The sequence below is a fragment of the Sminthopsis crassicaudata genome, chromosome 4 (genome assembly GCF_048593235.1).
Source record: "Sminthopsis crassicaudata isolate SCR6 chromosome 4, ASM4859323v1, whole genome shotgun sequence".
NCBI classification, from domain to species: Eukaryota; Metazoa; Chordata; class Mammalia; order Dasyuromorphia; family Dasyuridae; genus Sminthopsis; species Sminthopsis crassicaudata.
Genome location: NC_133620.1, coordinates 378,664,808 through 378,686,948, shown reverse-complemented (window position 1 = coordinate 378,686,948; position 22,141 = coordinate 378,664,808). Strand labels below are relative to the sequence as shown.

Genomic DNA, 22,141 nt, shown 5'->3' with positions numbered 1-22,141 from the left:
AGTTCAATGACTAAGCTTCTGCTAAAAGGCTATTTTAAATATTTTTCAAATTAATAGCTTTCAAAATAGAATACTGGAAGAGTTGGAAGACTTGGGTTTTAGTCTTAATGTGTCACTTAATTCTTGTTTGACTTTGGGGAAATCATTTAATTGTTCTGATCCTCAATTTCCTTATCTTTAAAAATTGGATGTCAGAAGAGATAAATATGAAGTGCCTGGCCAAAGGTGCAAATGTATGTTTGAGATTCCTGACTTGAGGATGCTAACTTAGAGATTGTCAAAGGGAAATTCAAAACTCAAATCTTCTGTGGCCATGACTCAATGGTTGGAATTATAACTTGGGTGGGGAGATGGGACAGATTCTAGGATGCCTCCTTTGGATGTTAGATGGGGAAGGATAGGGTTACACTAACCTGTGCTCAGTTCCTGTCGCAGTGCCACCTGTCCCCTTACTGCAGCTGGAGAAGTGCTGCACTCGAAATAACAGCGTTACTCTGGCCTGGAGGATGCCACCTTTTATCCATAGTCCTGTGGAGGGTTATATCCTGGAACTGGATGATGGAGATGGTGGGCAGTTTCGGGTGAGCTCATCTCTTCTTAAAGTCTGAATGGCATGGAGACTGATGATGATGATGATGATGATGATGATGATGATGATGATGATGATGTGACCACCATGACAACAATTTAGATAATTTTCCTCTTTGTGCTAGCAAAGCAAGGTTTTTTCCCCAAAACCTTCTCCCTAGAACCTCAGGAACTTCAGTTTCTGGAAGTCAGGAGGCTCAAATTCTCATTTCAGTTCTCATACTATCTAGCTGGAACACTGAACAATTTACTTAACCTCTTGGTTAATCTCAGTTTCCTTATCTATATAACTGAGATTAAACCAATGGCCAATAATCCTATCCTTACTCTAAAGTCAAAGGGAACTAATCTGAGATTTTAGGAACAGGATGAATCCTAATACAAGACAGTATCTGACTAAGGAAAACCAGTTTCTGATTGAAATGTGCCTTAGAATGGGGGAAGGACTAAATAAGGTGTGTTGTTCAATATCATTTTTAAGAGATAGCACAAACCCAGAAAGAGTATCAGGGATATGTAGATGTCATTTGCACATGTATAATTCTGTTCCCCTCTATTTCTCCAAATGCTAACTCTATAGAATGTCACCTTTGCCAATCTACTTAAATAGTATCTTTTTCTGAATCTTCAGCATTTATTATATGTACTATTCATATTGTCCAAGGGAGAAAGCATGGTATAATGGATAGAGTGCTTGCTTGACTCAGAATCAGGACGACAATATTCAAATCTCACATCTGAGCAAGCCCCTTAAAAGAGTATAAAATTTGCCAAGAATCACAAAGTTTTTAGACTCTTCAGAGACATTAACTTAGCAATGTACAAGATCCTTGTCCAATGACCAATGAGTGGATATGATAATGGAGACCTGAATTATAGAAATGTTGATATTTTTGATCCAAATCAAGCCAGATGTCCAAAATAAGTTTTAGCTAAGTGGCAAAATAACTCACAAATTCTCTTTGGAAAGGCAAATGAAGAAGCAAGCACTATGGGCTTTTAAGTATGTCCAAAGGCAAAAGGAAACAGCATTTCACAGAACATTTAGGCATTTCTTATTACAGTGCTCATGGTAAGCCTTTGCAAAAAGGCTACTATGAAGATAATTGCAGTTTATGTGACAAGATTTTTTTTTTTGCAGAAAATAAGGAAACCAGAACTCTACAAATAATTCATTACAACTTTTCAATTTGAATCAACATAGAATTTGGCACTCCATGAGTGCCAAAGAAAGAACATCATGCCTACATATCATGAATACTTTCTTAATAAGAGAATCAGAATATTTACAACATAATAAATGCTAAAATCATAAAAAATAAATTGTTTATATTTTGATACACATGAAACGACTGGCTAACAATGTAGGAGTCATTATCCATTCTACTCCAAAAAACATTTGCTAAGGACATATTATATGCAAAAGGATGTGTGCTACTAGGGAAAGAGAGACAAAATTAAAACTATTTTTTTCTGCTGTTATTCTCATCTATGTAGAGTCAGACCAAAAGCTTGTTAATGCAAAGCTCAAAATCAATTCCAAAATAGAAGAAAGGATAACAACAAGAAGAGAGCATGTAGCACAATTGAAGCTATACCAACCTGAACTATTGAAATAAATTGTTGAATAGGAAATTGATTTTTAAAAATAGATCTCTACATAGATCTTTACCATTTCCTAAAAGAGTTTAAATTATATAAATCAATGGCCATAACAAGGAAATTTTAAAAGCATAGATTCTATGTAAGCCAGAAAACATTTGATTTTCTTGTCAAATCAAGAAAAGGTAGCAAAAAAAAAAAAAAAAAAACTGGTATATGAAATCATTTATAAAATCTTAGAGAAAAGGGTAATAGAAGATTATGGTCAAATTGCCTTGTAAATTATCAAGAAATTGCATATTAAAAGAAAAGTTTATATAAGGATCACTTGTCCAGAGGATCAATTATGCTACAGCATCCAGAAGACATTTAGAGATGAAATTAAATGTAAGACAAGGAACAGATGGAAAATGGACAAAGATTGGGTACACTATACATTAGTACACTGCTGAGGAGAGATAAAGTCAGCAGATTGCTTGAGCTCTGGAGCTCTGAGTTGCAGTAAGGCTGAAATCAATTAGATGTATGTCTGCACTAAGTCTAGCATCAATATAGTGAGCCCCAAGAAAGGTTGTTGGGGAAGGGGAATACCATACAGCCCAAGAAGAGACAAATCAATCAGTGTTAGAATTGGAAAAGATCAAAGTTTCCCTGTCTATTATTTATAGCGGTATTGAGCAATGGAAATAATCATTGCATTTCCAATCTTGGCAAGTTAGAGATCCGAGAGAGACAGAGAGAAAGAGAAAAAGAGAGAGAGATACAGAGAGGGACAGAGACAGACAGACAGAGAAGAAAAATGGAAAAGACCTATCAATAAAAGATAACTGAATGAATGAAAAAAATGTAAATGTTTACTATAGGCTACACATTGTGTTAAACACTGAAAATACAAGCAAGCAAGTTCTTTCTCTGGAGTTTACATTCTAATAGGAGAAGATAACACAGAGGGAGGAATATTTTGGACCAGGAAGTCAGAAGAATGATGATAAAGCCAAATGATTGGCATGTGTTTTCCAGGAATGATATTGTTCATTTGATTACTGTTTCACAGATAAGAGTTGAAGGTAGGACTGAGAATTGGGGGTAGAGGATATAGAAACATGGCATAGAAATGATGTGGTAAGCCTGAGAAGAAACAAGATAAGGCTCACCAATCAGAACTCAGAGTCACATAGATGGAAGCTTGAATTCTGGTTGCAAGTAGGGATTTCCGAAGCAAACTGTTTTTTACACACATGACAGATGTCTTCATTCTTGAAGCAAAATATCATAGCCAATGGTGTACTGTACAAGAAGTCACTGAAAACAAAGGAAAAAGTGAGACCAAGTATATACTGAGGAGATCTATGCTGAAAACAACAGAGTTTAGAGAGCATTGAAAAATTAATTCTTAAATTATCTGAAAAAAGGACAGATGCAAATGACTTATAGAAAAAAAAAATAATGAACCCCAAGAAAGGTTGCAAGGAGAAAGAAACACCATATGGCCCATGGAGAGACAAATCAACCAGTGTTAGAAATGGAAAAGATTCTAGCTGTGTGACCCTAGACAAGTCACTTAACCCCAATTGCTTTAGTAAAAAAAAAATGGAAAAGATCAAAGCTTCCCTGACTATTATTAATAGCAATATTGGGCAATGTGAATAATCATTATTTTATTATTGCTTTCCAAAAAGTGACTAAAAAGTATCAATAACTACTATTATAAAAAATTATTTTTCCATCCCCCCAGAACTCTTTAAATTAGCTTTTATAAGAATAATAAACATGTTTTAAGAGCATCCTTGATGAAAGCTTGAGAAGGGAGCAAGTAAATTTTCACAAATTGTAACTTATTTTAGACTACATCTTATCAGTTACATGACGACTCACTTGAAATGTGCAAAGAATACCCTATCCCATTATGCTTATTGCAGATGGCCAAGATATACATTATTCTGGGCTCACCAATTTTCAAATAACATTTGCAGAGACAGACCTATTCCTTTATCGTTGACTGGCTATTAAAAAATGTTATACTATAAAGTAAAATGTTACTTTAAAAGCTCTTCTTCAACAAGGTAACTACCATGCATAGATCAAAATTATATTTGATTCCAAGAAAGAAAAAATAACAGGTAACTTTGTTCAGTAACTTCTGATAATTAATACAAAAGAAACATAAAATCAGGAAATGTATGCTCACCAAATATTATTGCCTTTGCCATAGAGGAGGTCAAATAAGAGACTAAATTAAAGAGGGATTCCTTAGATAGTGAGGTCTTCCAGATTCTTGTGCTTTCAGATAACACTGTGCTGATTATATGAAGCCCTGAAACATTGTATAATCTCCTATTTATTCAGTCACAATGGTTGACCCATCAATTAATTGTCCAGACTATAATATATATTTAGATGTGTAAGTAATAGATCTGGTCTACTAGTATGTGTATGTATGTACTATATGCAGTACCTATCCATATCAATATATATATTTATATTTATATATATAATATTTTGGGCTTTGCATTAACAAACTATTGATCTATCTTTACATAGATGAGAACAAATATATACAAGGATATGGATAGGTACTGCATATAGACAATGAATTAGTCCTAGAATTGGCATAATGTTCCTAATGACCTCAGCTTTCTCCCTTAAATCTTAACATTTCTTTCATGATAATGTAGAAATTCAAGCCATGGAATAATAGAGAAACCTACCAGGGGAAACCCAGGTACCCAGGGCACTTCATAACTTGAGATGTCTTCCTTGTTCTTGGTCTCTTTGGAGAATAACTTGTGCCACTAGTCACATTCTAGGAAAGACTACTTCTTTATTTGCTTTTGCTCTTGTCCTCACAGCTTTCTTGCTGGACAAAACTGCTCCTCAGCTGTTCTTAGGATGTGAAAGCAATGATAAACTGCACCTTCCAACAGTCAATCTTAGCAAGGTGCTGAAAAAGTATTATATTCTTTTAGTGGCAAGAAATTGCCTTAAACTGGAGAAAGACCAAGCTCTCCGAATTTGGCTCTATGGAGTTTCTCCCTCTCAAGCTTTAGATGATTACAGAGCCATGCATCATGACTCTAGCCAGCTCTTCAAATAGCAGGGAATTCTGTTTTATCCAATCATCTCTCAACAAAATACACCTCTTTTCAAAGCAAAAAATAAATAAATAAAAATAAAAAAAAACAACAACAACAACAACAAAAAAAAAAAAAAAAAAAAAAAACCTGCAAAGCCTGCCAGCCTGCATTCTCCATTCTGTTTCTCCCTCTTAAACTAGATTGCAAAGGAAAATAAAGGGCAATGCAGGCAAACACTTGAGAAATGTTACTTTTCTTGGATTGTAGATGATACTATAGGATAATACTGCATTTCTTCAACCAATCAACTCTCAACAAAGCAGTGTCTCTGATCCACACAGTTCCCAGCAAAATAGCTGCAGATTCTTGCTATCATTCTTGATAAGCTTCTGCCAGCTCCTGTACTCTATCTTTGATAAGCAGCTTTTATGACTTTCTATATCTTCTATCTCTGACTCTCTCCTACTTCTATTTTTACCTGATCGTCTTTCTTCTTTTTTTCAGTTCCTTCTTCTTCCTAGCGTTTAATCCACAAATTTAGTACTCATAAAAAATGATCAATTTGCAACTTACTTATGACGGGAATATCAACAATTGCACTTTTCTCTCAATTATGATTCCAAAAGCTCTCATATGACTATCTCATATTCCCCAGTTACTTGATTCATAATTTATCAACTATATCTTTCAAAACCGAAAATAGTAATGCACAAATGAACTAATATACCATAATGATCTGAATCCAGTTACCTCTGAATCTGCCTTCAAATAGTTCTTACCAAGATTTTTATCTGAGAAGTAGTTCCTTCTCAGATACTCAGGAGCATGAGTCTCTCTTCCATATTTTATCTGAGAGACTGTTTTCTTCTTCAAACTGATTTTATCAGTTTTCTTTTTCTGCTCCTTTCAGTTATCAACATATTCATATATGAAAAGAGCAAAACCTTTTAGTAAAATTTTGTCCTATTCTTAGTGCTCACCATAGTTTCTGGTACAGGGTAGGTGTTTAATACATTATTGTTGGGTTGAATTTAATTGAATTTGATAATGAATACTATTAGCCATAGGAGATTATAAAGTCAGTGTAGGTGAACCAGTCTGATGTTACTAAGTATTCTAAATTTACCAACTTTAATGTTGGACTGATCCTCTAGTTTGAGGTGTCACAGAGTAATAAGAGATCATTTATTGTTAAGAGTCTTACTCCAATGAGCTATTATGGAGATCTATGAAAGTTATAGGATCATAAGGTTTATAATTGAAAGGGAATTTAGATATCATTAAATCTACTCCTATTCCCCACCCCCAAGGGGAAGTTGTTGAATTATTATCTACTTACTGTTTTTGTGTCATTTCCTAAGATAGATTCACAAATGGAGGAAACACCAACAACTTAATGGTCTTTCCTCTCATTTAGGAAGTCTATGTTGGCAAGGAGACCCTCTGCACCATTGATGGCCTTCATTTCAACAGTACTTACAATGCAAGAGTCAAGGCTTTCAATTCCTCTGGAGTTGGGCCTTACAGCAAAACTGTTGTTCTCCAGACTTCTGATGGTGAGTCTTGTTTACAATTTTTTTCCAAATTATAGATATGACTACACATGTTCCTGGTTTTATGGAATATTTATTTCCTAAAGGATGCAGACCTGAACTACCCTTCATCTTGAAAGTGGGATGGCCAGGTAGTAGCAAACACATACTATTAGGGTAACAACAGCAGCTAAGAATGCAGAACTAATATGTCTCTCTGACATAATATTATAAAATATCTACCTCATCCCCCAGAGAAATATCCCCTTCCACATCTGTAATTGACCCCACATAGCCACTAGAACAGTCATTCTTTAGTTACCTGCATGAGACAAACTAAAAGTCCAGCAGTCCTAGAAACTTCATAAACACCCTTTCTTCCCTTGATGTCCAAGCCATGTTGGTGGGCTAGGGGTGAAGCAGCCTGGGAGATAGTCTGGTGGTTATTGATGCTGCTGCTTGCTGCATGTGATGACCTCTGAATGGCATTTGATATTCTAAGGTTGAATGGGTTTCAGTCTCTAGGGCTTTAGTCTTTTCTCCCCACACTAACACATTCATCAAAAACAAAGTGAGAAGTGCTCAAATGTGACAGCTGGCTTTATTTAGCCTAAACACCCATCTGGTTTTTAGGTTGTGTGTGAGTACATTTATAGATAATCAGATCTTGATTTTCCATGCCAGTAGATGGGAACAATACCAGGGATAGAGAATCCAAATCCATGGATATTTTTCCTCTGATAGATCAAGGTCACAGTTTCCCCACTTCCCCAGCTGCTGTCCCTTCCTTGCCCCACAGTGTCCTATTCCCTATTGCCCATTCGCTGCTTATTGTTAATAAAGAATTAAGAGCTCCAGATTGTAACCCAGGTGCATGAGCTCCCAGGGGATCACAAGAGCCTAAGAAGCAGCAGCAATAAAGGGAGAAACTGGTGAGTATTTTTTTTAACAAACTATCTCAACCAGTGCATAAGTTTGTCACCTTCTCTGAATAAATAGCATTAGACTCTAGAGAGCTGTCTGCTGGTGGTCGAGTTAAATGTCTTTTGGGGATCACACAGCCAGAATGTCAGAGGTAGTAGATCGGCCTGCTGGATGTATATTTAAAAGATGCCAGCTTACAAAACTCTAAAAATGTTCATCAGCCTCCCTTACCCTTACCTATGGATTTTATTCTGTACTGTGTAAAGCTGGACAAATTGAGTAACCTCTCTGTGTCTCAGTTTCTTCACCTACAAAATGATCAGGATTGGAGTCGATTCCTTTGCCTCTTTAAACCCTATGATGCTAGCAGCATGGCACACCTCACAGCAATGGCCTCAGTAACTAGACAATATTCATATGGTGACTGTATAGTCACTCTTTATTTTTTTTAATTTTTAATAGTTTTTATTTATAAGATATATGCATGGGTAATTTTACAACATTGACAATTGCCATACCTTTTGTTCTAACTTTTCCCTCCTCCCCCCCCCATGGCAGGTTGATCAATACATGTTAAATATGTTAGAGTATAAATTAAATACAATATATGTATACATGTTCAAATAGTTGTTTTGCTGTACAAAAAGAAATAGTCACTCTTTTAAAGGAAGATTTCAACCTGGGTCAACTAAGTAGTATAAGTGGCTAGAGCACTGAGCCTGGAGTCAAGAACAACTGAATTCAAATCTGGCCTCAGATATTCAGTAGCAATGATTCTGGGCAAGTGTTTAACCTCTGACTATCTCAGTTTCCCCAGTCTCTAAAATGAGGATATGGAGAGACTTATATGAACTGATGCTAAGTGAAATGAGTAGAACCAGGGAGCATTGTAAAATGCAACAGGAAGATCATACAATGATCAATTCTGATGGACGTGGCTCTTTTCAAAAATGAGTCCCAATTCAGGCCAGTTCCAATAGTTTTGTGATGAAGAGACCCATCTTCCCAGAGAGAGGACTGTAGGGATTAAATGTGGATCACAACATAATATTTTCACTCTTTTTGCTGGTATTTGCTTGCATTTTCTTTCTCATTTTTTTTCTTTTTTGATCTGTTTTTTCTTGTGCATCATAATTGAGAAAATTTGTATAGAAGAATTTCACATGTTTAACATATATTGGATTACTTGCTGTCTGGGGGAGGGAGGAAAGGAGGGAAAATATGGAAAACAAGATTTTACAAAGGTGAATATTGAAAATTATCTATGCATATGTTTTGAAAATAAAAAGCCTTAATAAAAAAATAAAATGAAGATTATCATAGCATTTATCCCCCAGGATTGTTGGGAGGATAAAAGGAGATAATATTGCAGATATTAAGATACTATATAAATGTTAGCTATTGTTATTTATTGTTCTCTGACACCTAGGAAGTTTTATAGTCTAATAGATTGAGTAGGCAGGCCTGATTCTGACAAATAATTAGTTGTACAACCTTCTTCAAATGTTTTCATGTCTCTAACCCTCAGGTTCCATTTCCTTCATCCATGTACAAGGTATACTTCATAGCTTATGATGTTCTCAATCTTTCTCTCTTCTGTCTCTATCTCTCTCTGGTTTGTCTCTCTTTGGGTCTCTCTTCTCTCTCTGTCTCTGTTTCTGTTTATTTGTCTGTCTCTCTGTCTCTCTCTCTCTCTCTCTGTCTCTCTGTCTCTCTCTCTCTGTCTCTGTCTCTCTGTCTCTCTCTCTCTCTCTCTCTGTCTCTCTGTCTCTCTCTCTCTCTCAAAAAACCTACTTTCAAGGCCCAGCTCAAAAGATCATATTCTATAAGAGGTCTTTTCTGGTTCCCCCAGTGCTTCTCTCACCTCACCACCACTATCTCTTCCAACTATTTTGTGTTTATTTCATACATATTTTGCTATTTAGTTATCTCTTTTTGTGTTATTTCCCAAAGGAAATATTTTGGTTTTGTCTCATATCCCTAGTACTTAGTTTAATACTGGTTTTACATTGTTGTTCAGTCATTTGCAGTTGTATCTAACTCTTTGTGACCCCATGTGTGGGTTTCTTGGCAAAGATACTGGAGTGATTTGCCATTTCCTTCTTCAGTTCATTTTACAAATGAGGAAACTGAGGCAAACAGGGTTAAGTGATTTGCTCATAGTCACAAAGCTAGTAAGTGTCAGAGGCTGGGTTTTAACTCGGGAAGATGAATCTTCTTGTCTCCAAGCCCACTGAGTTACTTAGCTGCCTACCTGTTCCATAATAGGTACCTAATATGTGCTTTGGGAGATTGACTTGAATTGAAGAATAGTTAGTTTTCATCTCTGACTTGCAAAAAAAAAAAATTAAATGAAACTTAGAGAATCATAGCATTTTAGACCTGAGAAGGACCTTAGAAATTATCTAGTCCAATTCCCTTAAAAACTAAGGCCAACTTCCCTCTTATAATAAATTTCTCGATCCCCCTATACTCACGTATTACTACTAAGTGCCAGGACTGTGCTAAGCATTGGGAATACAAAGACTCTTGTCTTCAGAGAGTTGACAATTGAACTAAAGAAAATAACACGTACATAAATAGGTATTTATAAATCAATAAATAAAAGGTCATTGGAGGTGGAGGCAAAACAGAAGTACTAGTAGCTGGAAAGAGATGAGAAAAACCATGAAGAAGGTACAGATTTGAGTTGAGGCAAAGATGAGGAAGGAATGTCTTCTGGGTAGAGGAATAAGTCAGAACAAGGATTTAGAGATAAGGTGGAGGAAAGTCAAATGCAGCAAGTTACAGTCAAGTACAGCTGGACAGTAGGGTGTGTGACAGAGAGTAATGTGCAAACATCCAGGGGAGGGGGTGGAGGGAAGGAGAGGAAAATTTGGAACAGAAGGGAGTGCAGGGGATAATATTGTAAAAAAAAAATTTACCTATGCATATGTACTGTCAAAAAATGTTATAATTATAAAATTAATAATAAAAAGAAAAGATTAAATGAAAAGAGAGAGTGAGAGAGAGAGAGAGAGTAATGTACAAGGAGTTGGGAATGAAGAACAGAGGAGACTAAAATTGATTCTAGAACTAATAGAAAGCGATTGGAGTTTATTGAGTAGGAAAGTGACATGCTCAGATTAATATTTTAGAAAAAAATCACTTTGTCAGTTGTGTGGAACGCTTTTCCTATCAGACCGAGAAGAGATAAGGGCTTATAGTGCATACTGTGTGCCAAGCACTGTGTTAAGTCCCTTTTGTAAAAATTACCTCATTTGGTCACCACAACAACCCTATTAGGGTAGGTGCTATTATTAACTCTATTTCCTAATTGAGGAAATTGAGGCAAACAGAGATTACATGCATTGATCAGGATCACATAGCTAGTAAATATCTGGCCCTGAATTTGAACTAATTTTTCTGATTCTAGATACATCATTCTATCCACTATACCACCCTCTCTGCTATTTAATTTCCTTCCTTTTGACTCTCTCTTGTCTCCTTCTGTTACAGTGGCCTGGTTCACATTCGACCCCAACTCTGGCCATCGGGACATTGTCCTGTCAAATGACAACCAGACAGCTACATGTAGCAGTTATGACGACCGGGTAGTACTGGGAACAGCAGCTTTTTCCAAGGGAGTCCATTACTGGGAATTCCACGTGGACCGATATGATAACCATCCGGATCCAGCTTTTGGTGTAGCCAGAGTTAATGTGGTCAAGGATATGATGTTGGGCAAAGATGACAAGGCCTGGGCCATGTATGTGGATAATAACCGAAGCTGGTTCATGCACTGCAACTCCCACACCAATCGGTGAGTGGTCCTGGCCTTTGACTCAGTTCTCCCTTATGACCTGGGATCACTGGGGTTCCTCTAAATGAACATTCCCATTTGAGTTGTATTCTTTTCTTCTTTTGTTTTATCATCATCATCATCATCATCATTCTCATCTGGTATGTTGGAAGACATTTGATTACTCTTGTTTTCTATTTTCAAGAGGGAAAAGTGGAGGTTCAGAACACAAGTACAAGGAAGTGATCATTTGCCTCAGTACCAAATGATACTAGGAGCAAAAAATGAGTTGAGCAAAAGCTAAAATGACCACACACATCTCCCTTTATTTTTTTTCCTACTCAATCTCCCCCAAAATCAGCCATGATAAGGATTTGTGCCTTGGCTTTAAAAAAGTCTTTTGTGAATTGCACTTCCTCATTTCCTGAAACTTTTCCACTTAAACCCAAAACCCATTTTTCCCAAATTCACAGTTCTTTAATTCTTTAATTTAATTTGTTTTAATTATTATAATAATAATTTAATTAATGACTACCACAGACAAGTGCCATTAGATACTAGTTAGTTCCTTTTCTTTGGGATCTTATGCCTCTATATTGTTCTATCTTCTAATGATTTTCCTCACTGGCTTTGGGATGTGCATGTTTTGCTCAATATTCATTGCCCTCTAGGCTTTATTCTTGTGCCTCCTGCTGTATGAGTTATCCAGCAGAGCAGGGTTTCCCTCTTTTCCACTTTGCATGTAAGATCATTGATGTAGTCATGGAATGGATTTCAGAAATCATCTATAACCTCTTTTTGCATATGAGGAAACTGAGGCTGCTTAGGTGATCTATCAAAGTTCACAGAGATAGTGTCATAGGCAGAATTTGAACCCAGGTTTTGTAATTTTGGAGAGAATGTTTTCTTTTTTGGTACATCTCGGTGTCTTCTGACTACTTTGTTTGAGAATAAGGCAACAGAAAAAATAAAAATGCCTAAAATGAATGTTTTATTCCTCTTTATGTATCCCTTAGCTTCTTTACATACTAAATGTACAAAATAAATAGAAAGCTCTCAAAAAATAGTGTTGGAATCAAAGAGGAATAAAAATAAAAAAGATTATGTGAATTAAGTTAACAGGCTGATTGCAACCTCCTGAGTAAAGGGAGGGTTAACACCTAATCAACCTAAAGTAGGTTGCAGCAAGGGAGAATGTTGTCTGTTTAGCCTGGTTAGAGAGAAATACCTCAATGCTTGGACTCCCTCCAGTATTTCGTGATCACCTTGGTCTTTCTCCTTAACCATAGTGAATGTGACAGAATCAACCTAACTCATTCTTTCTCTACTCAGTGCCCTCTTTCTGTTTCTCTGGAGAGATTTCATCTTTACCCTCTGCCAAGGTGTGCAAGGGATGGAAAATCACTGAAATCAGTCTCTGCTCTCGTCTGGCCGAGAAACCTAGAAACAGAGAGGGAGAATGCCCTGAGCTGTACTGTGCTTCTAGATTTCCCATATGTGGTTCTTTCTCTTCAACCAGAAAGGACAGAGTGGGTTACAGAAATCTCAGAGACAAGGCTGGAAACTGAATCTACAAAAGGAAATTCTTTGATTTCTTCTGACTTGCTTGGCTCATTCTGACAAACCCCTCAGACCTGAAAGAACTCATCTTTTCTTATTGGGAAACCTAGGCTTGGAAGAGAGAAATAATTTGGTGCAGGAAGCCAAATTCCCAGATTCAGACACACCCTTGTTCTTCACTCTGATAGTTTTTTCATAATCAATAGTGGGAGGAAAAAAATAATTGTGAAACAAACAAGGTCTGTCTTCAGTGAGTCCAATTGCCCTTTCAAAATTTTCCCTCCCCTCTTATTTTAATCTAAAGTCATTCCTCTTTCATTCTAAAAGATTGCTTGCTGTCTTGGGGATGGTAGGGAGGGAAGGGGAAAAATTGGGACTCAAAATTTCACAGAGATGAATGTTAGAAACTACCTTTACATGTAACTGGAAAAAACAAAATATTAAGTGGGGAAAAAACAAAGAACTGAAAACTGTGGAAACCCCCTCCCCAATCTCTTTTAGGTAGAATTGCATTTTCCTAGTGGCACACATGTGGCTGTTTTTAGGGAAGCGCCATCTCAGTTCAGTCTATTCCTATACCCTCTGGTTCTTGTCCCACAAAGTGGGCAACCATTTTCTGGCCCAGATTCTTAAGGACAAGTCACTTTCTTCCCTGTTTTCTGTAGATAGGAGAGACTTGTCTAACCAAGCCCTTAGATAGTCTTCAGAAAGGAAATAGAAATTGGAAAACTTACAGAACTGTAATTTGCAGAAAACCAACAACCTCATGAGTATCCCTGATTTCAATTTCCTCCCTCTCAAAATCTTTAAACTGTGAGGATGGGGCCAAATAGAGTAATTAGCAGCAGGTCTGCTGAAAGGCTGTACAAGGTGGAGAGAGAGAGGCAGTTGGGATTGGTCCAGTAGCTGGGGTTACAGGCTTGCAGAAGATACTGCAGAAGAAGGCTTTCAGAGAACAGGAAGGAGACTAGGAGGAGTAAACAGCCAGATTGAATCTGTTCAAAACAAAGGCTGCTTCATCTTCTACAGTGATCTGACATCTTTCCCTATCCTATACTGCCACACTGTGGTCTATGCCAGAACAGCAGTAGCTCTGATTGTAGTATTGGTCAGGCATTTGGTACGACCCCAAATTCCCAGTATCAGACATATCCTTGTTCTGATAGAGTCTTTTCACAGTCAATATTTGGGGAAAAATAACTGTGAAACAGATAAAGTCTGTCTTCAGTGCGTCCAATTCCCCTTTCAAAGCTTTCCCTCCCCTTTCATTTTAACCTATATTCATTCCTCTTTCCTTTTCCTACCCCAACCAAATTAAAAAATCTTTCAGATAAAAGATAGTCATTTGCACAAAGGTATGAATTCTTAAAGTATCACCCCTCAAGAAAGGATATGAATTTCTTTTTTTCTTGCTGAGGCAATTGGGGTTAAGTGACTTTCCCAGGGTCACACAGCTAGGAAGTGTTAAGTGTGTGAGACCAAATTTGAACTCAGGTCCTCCTGAATTCAAGGCTGGTGCTCTATCCACTGAACCACCTAGCTGCCCCTGGATTTGAATTTCTAATAGATGTCAATACTGAAATAGTTCTAACATGTTTCCAAACACCAGAATTTTTTTTTTTCCTAAGTGGGAGTCTTAGATGATATCATTGGTGGGAATTAAGCTGGTGGGAAGATTCACTTTGAACTACCCAGTCAGTCAACAAACACACATTAAGCTCTTAGTATATTCAAAGTATTGTTCTAAGTGCTAATAATTAAAAAGGGAGGTTGAGCAAAAACACAGATCTTGCCCTCGGGAGCTCACATCCTAATGAACTATTGATGGAAAAAAAAGTTTAAACTCTCTAGAGAGTTACTTGCATAAAATATAGATCTTTGGCTATTCCAAGAGAATCTTGAGTTTAAACTCTCTAGAGAGTAAGTTCTTATAGCCTATTCCCCCTTACATAATCTGTGTCGTATGTAATACATACATTACATGTCTTCTTTATTGTTAGGAATAGCACACAAAACACTTCATCTCTTCCTCCTCATCTGTGCCTCTTGGCTTCCTTTGCTTCAAGTCCTACCTAAAATTCAGCCTTCTACAAGCTTTCCACCATCTCTCTTAATGCCATTGCCTTCTTCCTCTTGGTTATCTTAAATTTATCCTGTTAATAGTCTAGACAAGAAGGAACTATTTTGCATCTTTGGCTTCTATGGATGCTTTAGCTAAAGGTTGAGGGGCATGAAATTTAAATTTATGTTATTAATCACAATTCTCTCTTTTTTTTTTTTAGCATTTTTTGTGAGGAAAAAAGTAATTTCAAAGCAAAAGTATAAAGTTGAAGTTATATTTACTGTACTCTTCTCAAGCTCATGCTACCCAAAGAACTTCCCACTGAGATCTTTCTTCACCATGTAGGGTCTACATCAAACTGTGGTTTCTCTCATCAAAATTCTGGGCTCCTCAGACTAAGTTGACTAAGAAGAAAAAAAATGTTCAAATAGAGTTAATTCCCCTACTTACTGTGTTCACTTTGATAAGGGTATTTACATTGTAAAAGGAATTTATTTGTGAGAGACAGCATGCTATAGGAAATTGAGTATTGAGCTTAGAGGCTTGGGTTTGAGTGTCAGCTCTACCACTAAGTAACTGAGTGATCTTGAGCAAGTCAAGATCTCGCTTAACTTTATGGATTCTAGCACATCAAGGAGTTCTGTTTTCCACTATTTTCTGAAGTCTGTCCAAGTATATGTTTATTGCTTCCATGACACTATGTATCCATTTCATTCTCTTCCTTCCTCTTTTCCTTGTACCTTTGATCTTTTCCAATATTAGGGTCTTTTCCAATGAGACTCAGTATATGGTCAAGGTATTTAAGTTTTACTTTCAGTATTTGATCTCCCAGTGGATGATATGAATTAATTTCTTTAATTATTGACTGATTTGATATCCTTGCTGTTCAAGGGACTCTCAAAAGTCTTCTCCAGCACCACAATCTGAAATTGTGATTTCCATCCATGCAATTTTCTTTATAGTCCTTACATTGTTTCTCGAAAAGCCATAGCTTTGACTATATGGACCTTTGCCACCGAGATGATGTCTCTTCTTTTTAGTATGCTGTCCATATCTGCCGTAACTTTTTTCCAAGGAGCAATCATTTTTACTTTCAAAGTTGCAGTCACCATCTGCAGTGATTTTTTAGCCCAAGAATATAAAATCTGACACTTTCTATTTCTTCTCCCTCTGTTTGGCAGAAAGTGATGGAATCAGTTGCCAAGATCGTAGTGTTTTTTTTATATATTAAGTTTAAAGCCAGCTTTTACACTCTCCTCTTTCACCCTCATTAAGGGGCTTCTTAATTCTTCTTCACTTTTTGCCATCAGTAGAATCAATTACATATCTTGGATTGTTGATATTCCTTTCTGGTTTGTTTTTTCTTTTCCTAAATTTTCCTAAATTTATTTAAAGTTCTAAACCATCTCCCTCTCCTCCTTGCATTAGAGAAAGGTACCATTTAATATAGATATAGACATTCACACATATATATACATATATGTGTATGGTTTTATACATACTTATATATATATGACATATATGCATATACATATATAAATATATGTAAAACCATACTATATATACTTCTATTTATTAATTCTTTTTATGGAGATGGGTAGCATCTTCCTTTATAAGTCTTTTGTAGTTGATTTGAATATTTATGATACTTAGAATACTTTAGTCATTCATAGTTATTCTTTGAATAATATTGTTGTTAATCACTTTAGGAAACTTGGTCAAAAGGTATACACAGTTTTATAACTCTTTGAGCATAATTTCAAATTGCTCTCCAAAACAGTAGGATCAATCCACAGTTACACCAAGAGTGTATTAGTATCTCAGTTTTTCCAAATCCCCTCCAACATTTATCATTTTTCCCTTCTATCATTTTAGCCAATTTGATAGATATAAGATGTCTCAAAGTTGTTTTAATTTACATTTCTCCAATTAGTGATGACTTAGAGTATTTGTTTTGATATTATTACTACATACATTTTTGATTTCTTTATCAAAAAAAAAAACTGCCTGTTCACAGCTTTTGACCACTTATCAATTGAGGAATAGAGTATATTCTTATAAATTTGACAAAGTTCTCTAAATGCTTGAGATATGAGATCTTTATCTTAGAAACTATCTACAAAAATGCTTTTCAGATTGTTGATATTTTTCCCATTAATTATAGTTCTGGCTTTTAATTCATCTGCCTGGCATCTTGCATGATGTACTCTGTAGACAAATTATTATCATTGTCATTTTCTTTTCCCACTCTTAAATTAATAAGTTGTTTCATGTTGCTTTTTGGCCTGAATACAGGCTCCTCAGGATACATATATGATCTGATACTCTCATTTCTTTGAGTACTTACCACATTTTGTTGTGATCCACATAGTCAAAGGCTTTAGTATGGCAAAAGAAGTTTTTTTGGCACTCTTACTTTCTCTTAATCCAGAAATTTGGCAATTTAGTTCTAGTTCCTCTACCTTTTCCTCCTACCCTCCTCTCAAAAATAACCTGCTTTGGTAATTCTCAATTCACATATTGCTGAGGCCTAGCTTGAAGAATCATAAGCTGAAATGTGAAAAAAGCAAAATTGTTTAGTAATGTGAACATTCTTTGGTATTGCTCTTCTTAGGATTGGGACATAGACTCATCTTTTCCAATCCAGTGGCCACTGTTGAGTTTTCCAAATTTGCTGGCACATTGAGTGCAGCACTTTAACAGTATCACTTTTAGGATTTTAAATAGCTTAGGTGGAAGTTTGTTACCTTTTCTAATTTTATAGTTAGTAATGCTTTTTAAGGCCCCATTGACTTCATTCTCTAGGATGTGTGACTCTAGATCAGTAAATCACACCCATCATGGTTATTGGTGATGTTAAAATCAGTACTTCTGTGTGTTCTTATCACCTCTTTTTAATCTCTTCTATTTCTATTAAATCTGTACCATTTTTGTCTTTTATCATGCTCATTTTTGCATGAAATGTAGATATCTTTCCCATCCTATTTTTCTTTCTTCTCTTCTACTTCTTTGCATGATTCATTTAAAAACCTTCTTATCTCTCCTTTCTATTCTCTGGAATTCTGCATTCAGTTGGGTATATCTTTTTCTTTCTCCTTTATTTTTCACTTTCATTCCTCAACTATTTGTAAAACCTCATCAGACAGTCATTTGCTTTCTTGCTTTTATTTTTTTCTTTGGAATGTTGCTGCCTTCTGTACAATATTTTGAACCAATGTCCATAGTTCTTCAGATATTCTTATCTACCAATCTAATCACTTAAATCTATTCATCACTTTCACTTATTCATAAGGGATGGGATTTAGATCATGGTCTGATGGTTTTTCCTACTTTCTTTAATTTCTTTAATTTAATTTAAACCCGAATTTGCAATAAGAAATTCATAATATCAGCCACAGTCAGCTCCATGTCTTGTTTAAACTGACTATATAGAATTTCTCCAACTTTGACTAAAAATTATATGTGTGTGATTTTATATTGATCATATGGTGATGTCCAGGTATAAAACTACCTTTTGTATTGTTGAAAAAGATCTTTAGCTTTGATCAGTGGGTTATCTTAACAAAATTCTCTGTATCAGACCTGTTTCATTTTGTACCTCTAAGCCAAAGTTGCCTGTTTTTACAATTATCTTTTGATTTCCTACTTATGTATTCTGATCCACTATGATGTTTTGGTGTTATTTCTAGAAGATATTATGCGTTTTCACAGAATTGATCAATTTTGACCTCTTTGGCACCAATAGTTGGAGCATAAACTTGCATTACTCTGAAGCTGGGTACAAACAGATGTCATCCTATCACTTTTAAGATTATATCCCAGTACTGCTTTTCTTACCTTTTAAATTGACTATGAGGGCCACTCTATTTCTTCTAAGATATATTTGCCCACAGGAGGATAGTAATGATCATCTGAATTAAATCCACTCATTCCCATCCATTAAGTTTACTGACAGCCAAGATGCCACTGTTTAAGCTTTCCATTGCCTGTTGACCCTAACCAGTTTATCTTGGTTCATAGTCCTTACGTTTCAGGTTCCTGTGCAATATTGATCTTTATAACATCAAGCTTTTCTGTCACCAAACACCTTTGCATCTGAATTTTCTTTTGGCTTTGACCCAGTTACTTCGTTTTTTTCTGGAATTACTTGTAGTGGTCCTCCATTCTTCCCCAGTAATATGTTGGACACCTTCTGACCAGAGGGGCTTATCTTCTGGTGTCATATCTTTTATTATTCTAAATCATTTTATCATTTATTATTGGCAAAGATAATGGAGTGATGTACCATTTCCTTCTTCAGTAAATCATCTTGTGTCAGAACTTTCTACTAAGACTTGTCCATCTTGGGAACCCTGAATACTCATGGTTTAATTGAATTACATAAGCCCCTCTACCAACAAGGTTATAATCCAGAAAGGGCATATTTAACATTATCTATGTTATATTGTATTTTAATTTATTTTGTTAAATGTTTCTCAAGGGCGTTTTAATCTGCTTCCCATAGTTTGACACCTCTGTTTTAAAACATCTTTTATACTTTATGCCTTTCTTTCTACTCACATTGTCAATACCCTAGTTCTACACCTTGTTACTTGAACTGTGCTATTTTCTAGATACAGGCTTTCCAAGTATTGATCTGCCCCTTTACTTAGGCATATTCCTTAACAAGACTCTATGACTTAAAAAAAAAAAATTAATCCCATTGCCTAGTACTATGCTTTATGTACATTATGTACTTACAAACTAGTTAAACTGATTTCATTTAAATAAATCCAAAGGACTGAATCTTTAATCCTGGGATTTCATCAGAAGTTTATTGGAACAAACACTAACTGACTTGCTAAAGTTTATTGTGAAATTTTCAGTGTAGGCATTTATACCTTGGAGTTGGTAAATGCTACAAATCAGGGTTTGATTTACTATTTTGCTGATTCTCTAATTTTAAGGAAGTATTAATAATGTGGATATAAACTTGAAGGTGTGTGTGTACATTCCCCCCACCTCCTGCAGCCCAAATATTAAACACTTACTGACACACCCCTGTATTGCTTTATAAACAATGCTAAGTTACTTAATTCTGGCCCTCAGTTTCTCATCTGTAAAATGAGTAAGTTATAGACTGTAAGGTCCCTAAACTTTAAATCTATGATAAATCCTGTCATCACCTATTCCATCAACAATGTAAGGTCAGTTTTGGTAACTGGGCTTTTTGGGTTTCCCCTAGGACTGAAGGTGGTGTGTTTAAAGGGGCTACAGTTGGTGTACTTCTGGATCTGAACAAGCATACCCTAACCTTCTATATCAATGGGCAACAACAGGGTCCTACTGCCTTTGACCATGTGGATGGGGTCTTCATGCCAGCTGTCAGCCTCAATCGGAATGTTCAGGTACAGTGGATTCTTGGGTCCCAAATTGCTCTGGACACAGCTCAGGGAGCCACCTGCAAATAAAGTCCTCCATTGTTGTAGCTCATGGTTCCTAAAACAATCCTGCCTCTTGGAAGTTCTTGACAACGGAAGGAATAATGCCCAAAACATATTCTGTTTTTTACCCTAGGAGAGGAAGAAAATAGTTATTTCTAAAGATGCTAGCCTATAGGATGCTTGGGAGCAAAAGAAGCCCAGTGGTGTTTTAGCTCACTGCCGCTCTTGACCTGAAAAGTTGAGATGGAACAGTTGGAGGAGGTGATAAAATATTTTCCCTTCTGAGACTGTACCATACATACTATATCCCTGGTTAGTCAGACCTTCCGAAACCCGATTTTTAATTGTATGTCCCAGATGTGTTAATATTCTATTTCATGTGCTTGCTCTTTGAGGGTGATATACAGGAAAAAATAATTAGAGGAGACTATTTGAAAATGTGGAGATTCTCCCAAGTGGCCTCCTTCCATGCTACTTCTCCTATAGCTTTCACATGGATAGGAGGAAAACTTTCTTTGGGACCTCCACTGTTGAATGCAAGCCTCAGATGAATGTTGATGACATTTGGAGGCCAAGGTCTATCAGGTACAAGGTTAGAAGCATTTCCCCAGGGCTCAATAAGGAAAAGGAGGTGTGGGTGTGGGCCCAACCTTTACCTAGATTTTAACATAGCTCCTACTACCTTTCATGATAATTTTATGAGTAAGGTAGAGAGATATGATTGGATGATATTGTAATCAGCTGGAGTCAAAGCTGGTTGGATGGCCAAATTTAAAGAATAGTTTCTTAAGGGGCAGCTAGGTAGTACCTGAATTCAGGAGGACCTGAGTTCAAATTTGATCTCAAATATTTAATCCTTCCTAGCTGTGTGATCCCAGGCAAGTCACTTAGCCCCAATTGCCTCAGTAAAAAAAAAAAAAAAAAAAAAAAGGAGACAGAACCAGGAATAGTGATTGGACATTGTGAAGAGGCAAATTTAGGCTAATTATATGAGGGGAAAAACTTCCTAATAATTGGAATTGTCCAAAATAGGAATGGGCTGCTTCAAGAGGTAATGAGTTTGCTGATCTTAAAGGTCTTTAGGCAGAGGCTGGATGGCAGAGGGAGATAGATGAGGATTCTCCTCATGAATGTACATGTTGGACTACATAATTGACCAATGGGATCCCTTCCACCTCTCAATTTTTTGATACTGCCCGCAGTTGAAGTAGAATTACCTCTCATACTCTAGTCTTCAGAATTGTCTTTGGAAAGAGGGAAGATACACATAGGCACGCATAGCAGTCAATTGACCAACAACCATTTATTAAGTGCTTACTCTCTATTAAATCTGGGAATAACAAAAAAAAAATAAAAAGAGTTTTTCTCATCTCAAGGAATTAACATTATCTAATTCCAATGTAGAAGACAAGATGGAAATAATTGTCTAGCAAGACGGATGTATGGCATAAATGGAAAGTAATTTCAGAGGGAACTACTATGCTCTCTGGGCTCACATCACAAATCACAATAATTGCTGTCCATGCAGTTTCTAAACTGTTTTAAATATCTTCTTTGGAGCAATAGCTCCATTCACAGTTTTCCCCTTTTCTTTC

General features: G+C 36.2%; 1 protein-coding gene across 3 annotated transcripts in view; it reads left to right on the top strand.

Moving 5' to 3' along the window:
- Positions 1–22,141, top strand: part of TRIM67 (tripartite motif containing 67) — a 77,342-nt gene that overhangs the window by 46,943 nt on the left and 8,258 nt on the right. For 2 of the 3 annotated variants that reach the window (XM_074262345.1, XM_074262346.1), the window contains exons 6-9: positions 436–581; positions 6,682–6,820; positions 11,219–11,522; positions 20,348–20,510. In XM_074262345.1, coding sequence (XP_074118446.1) covers positions 436–581; positions 6,682–6,820; positions 11,219–11,522; positions 20,348–20,510 — 752 coding nt within the window. Of the gene's footprint in view, positions 1–423; positions 582–6,681; positions 6,821–11,218; positions 11,523–20,347; positions 20,511–22,141 lie in introns of all 3 variants that reach the window. The other variant, XM_074262344.1, reaches the window with a different exon arrangement.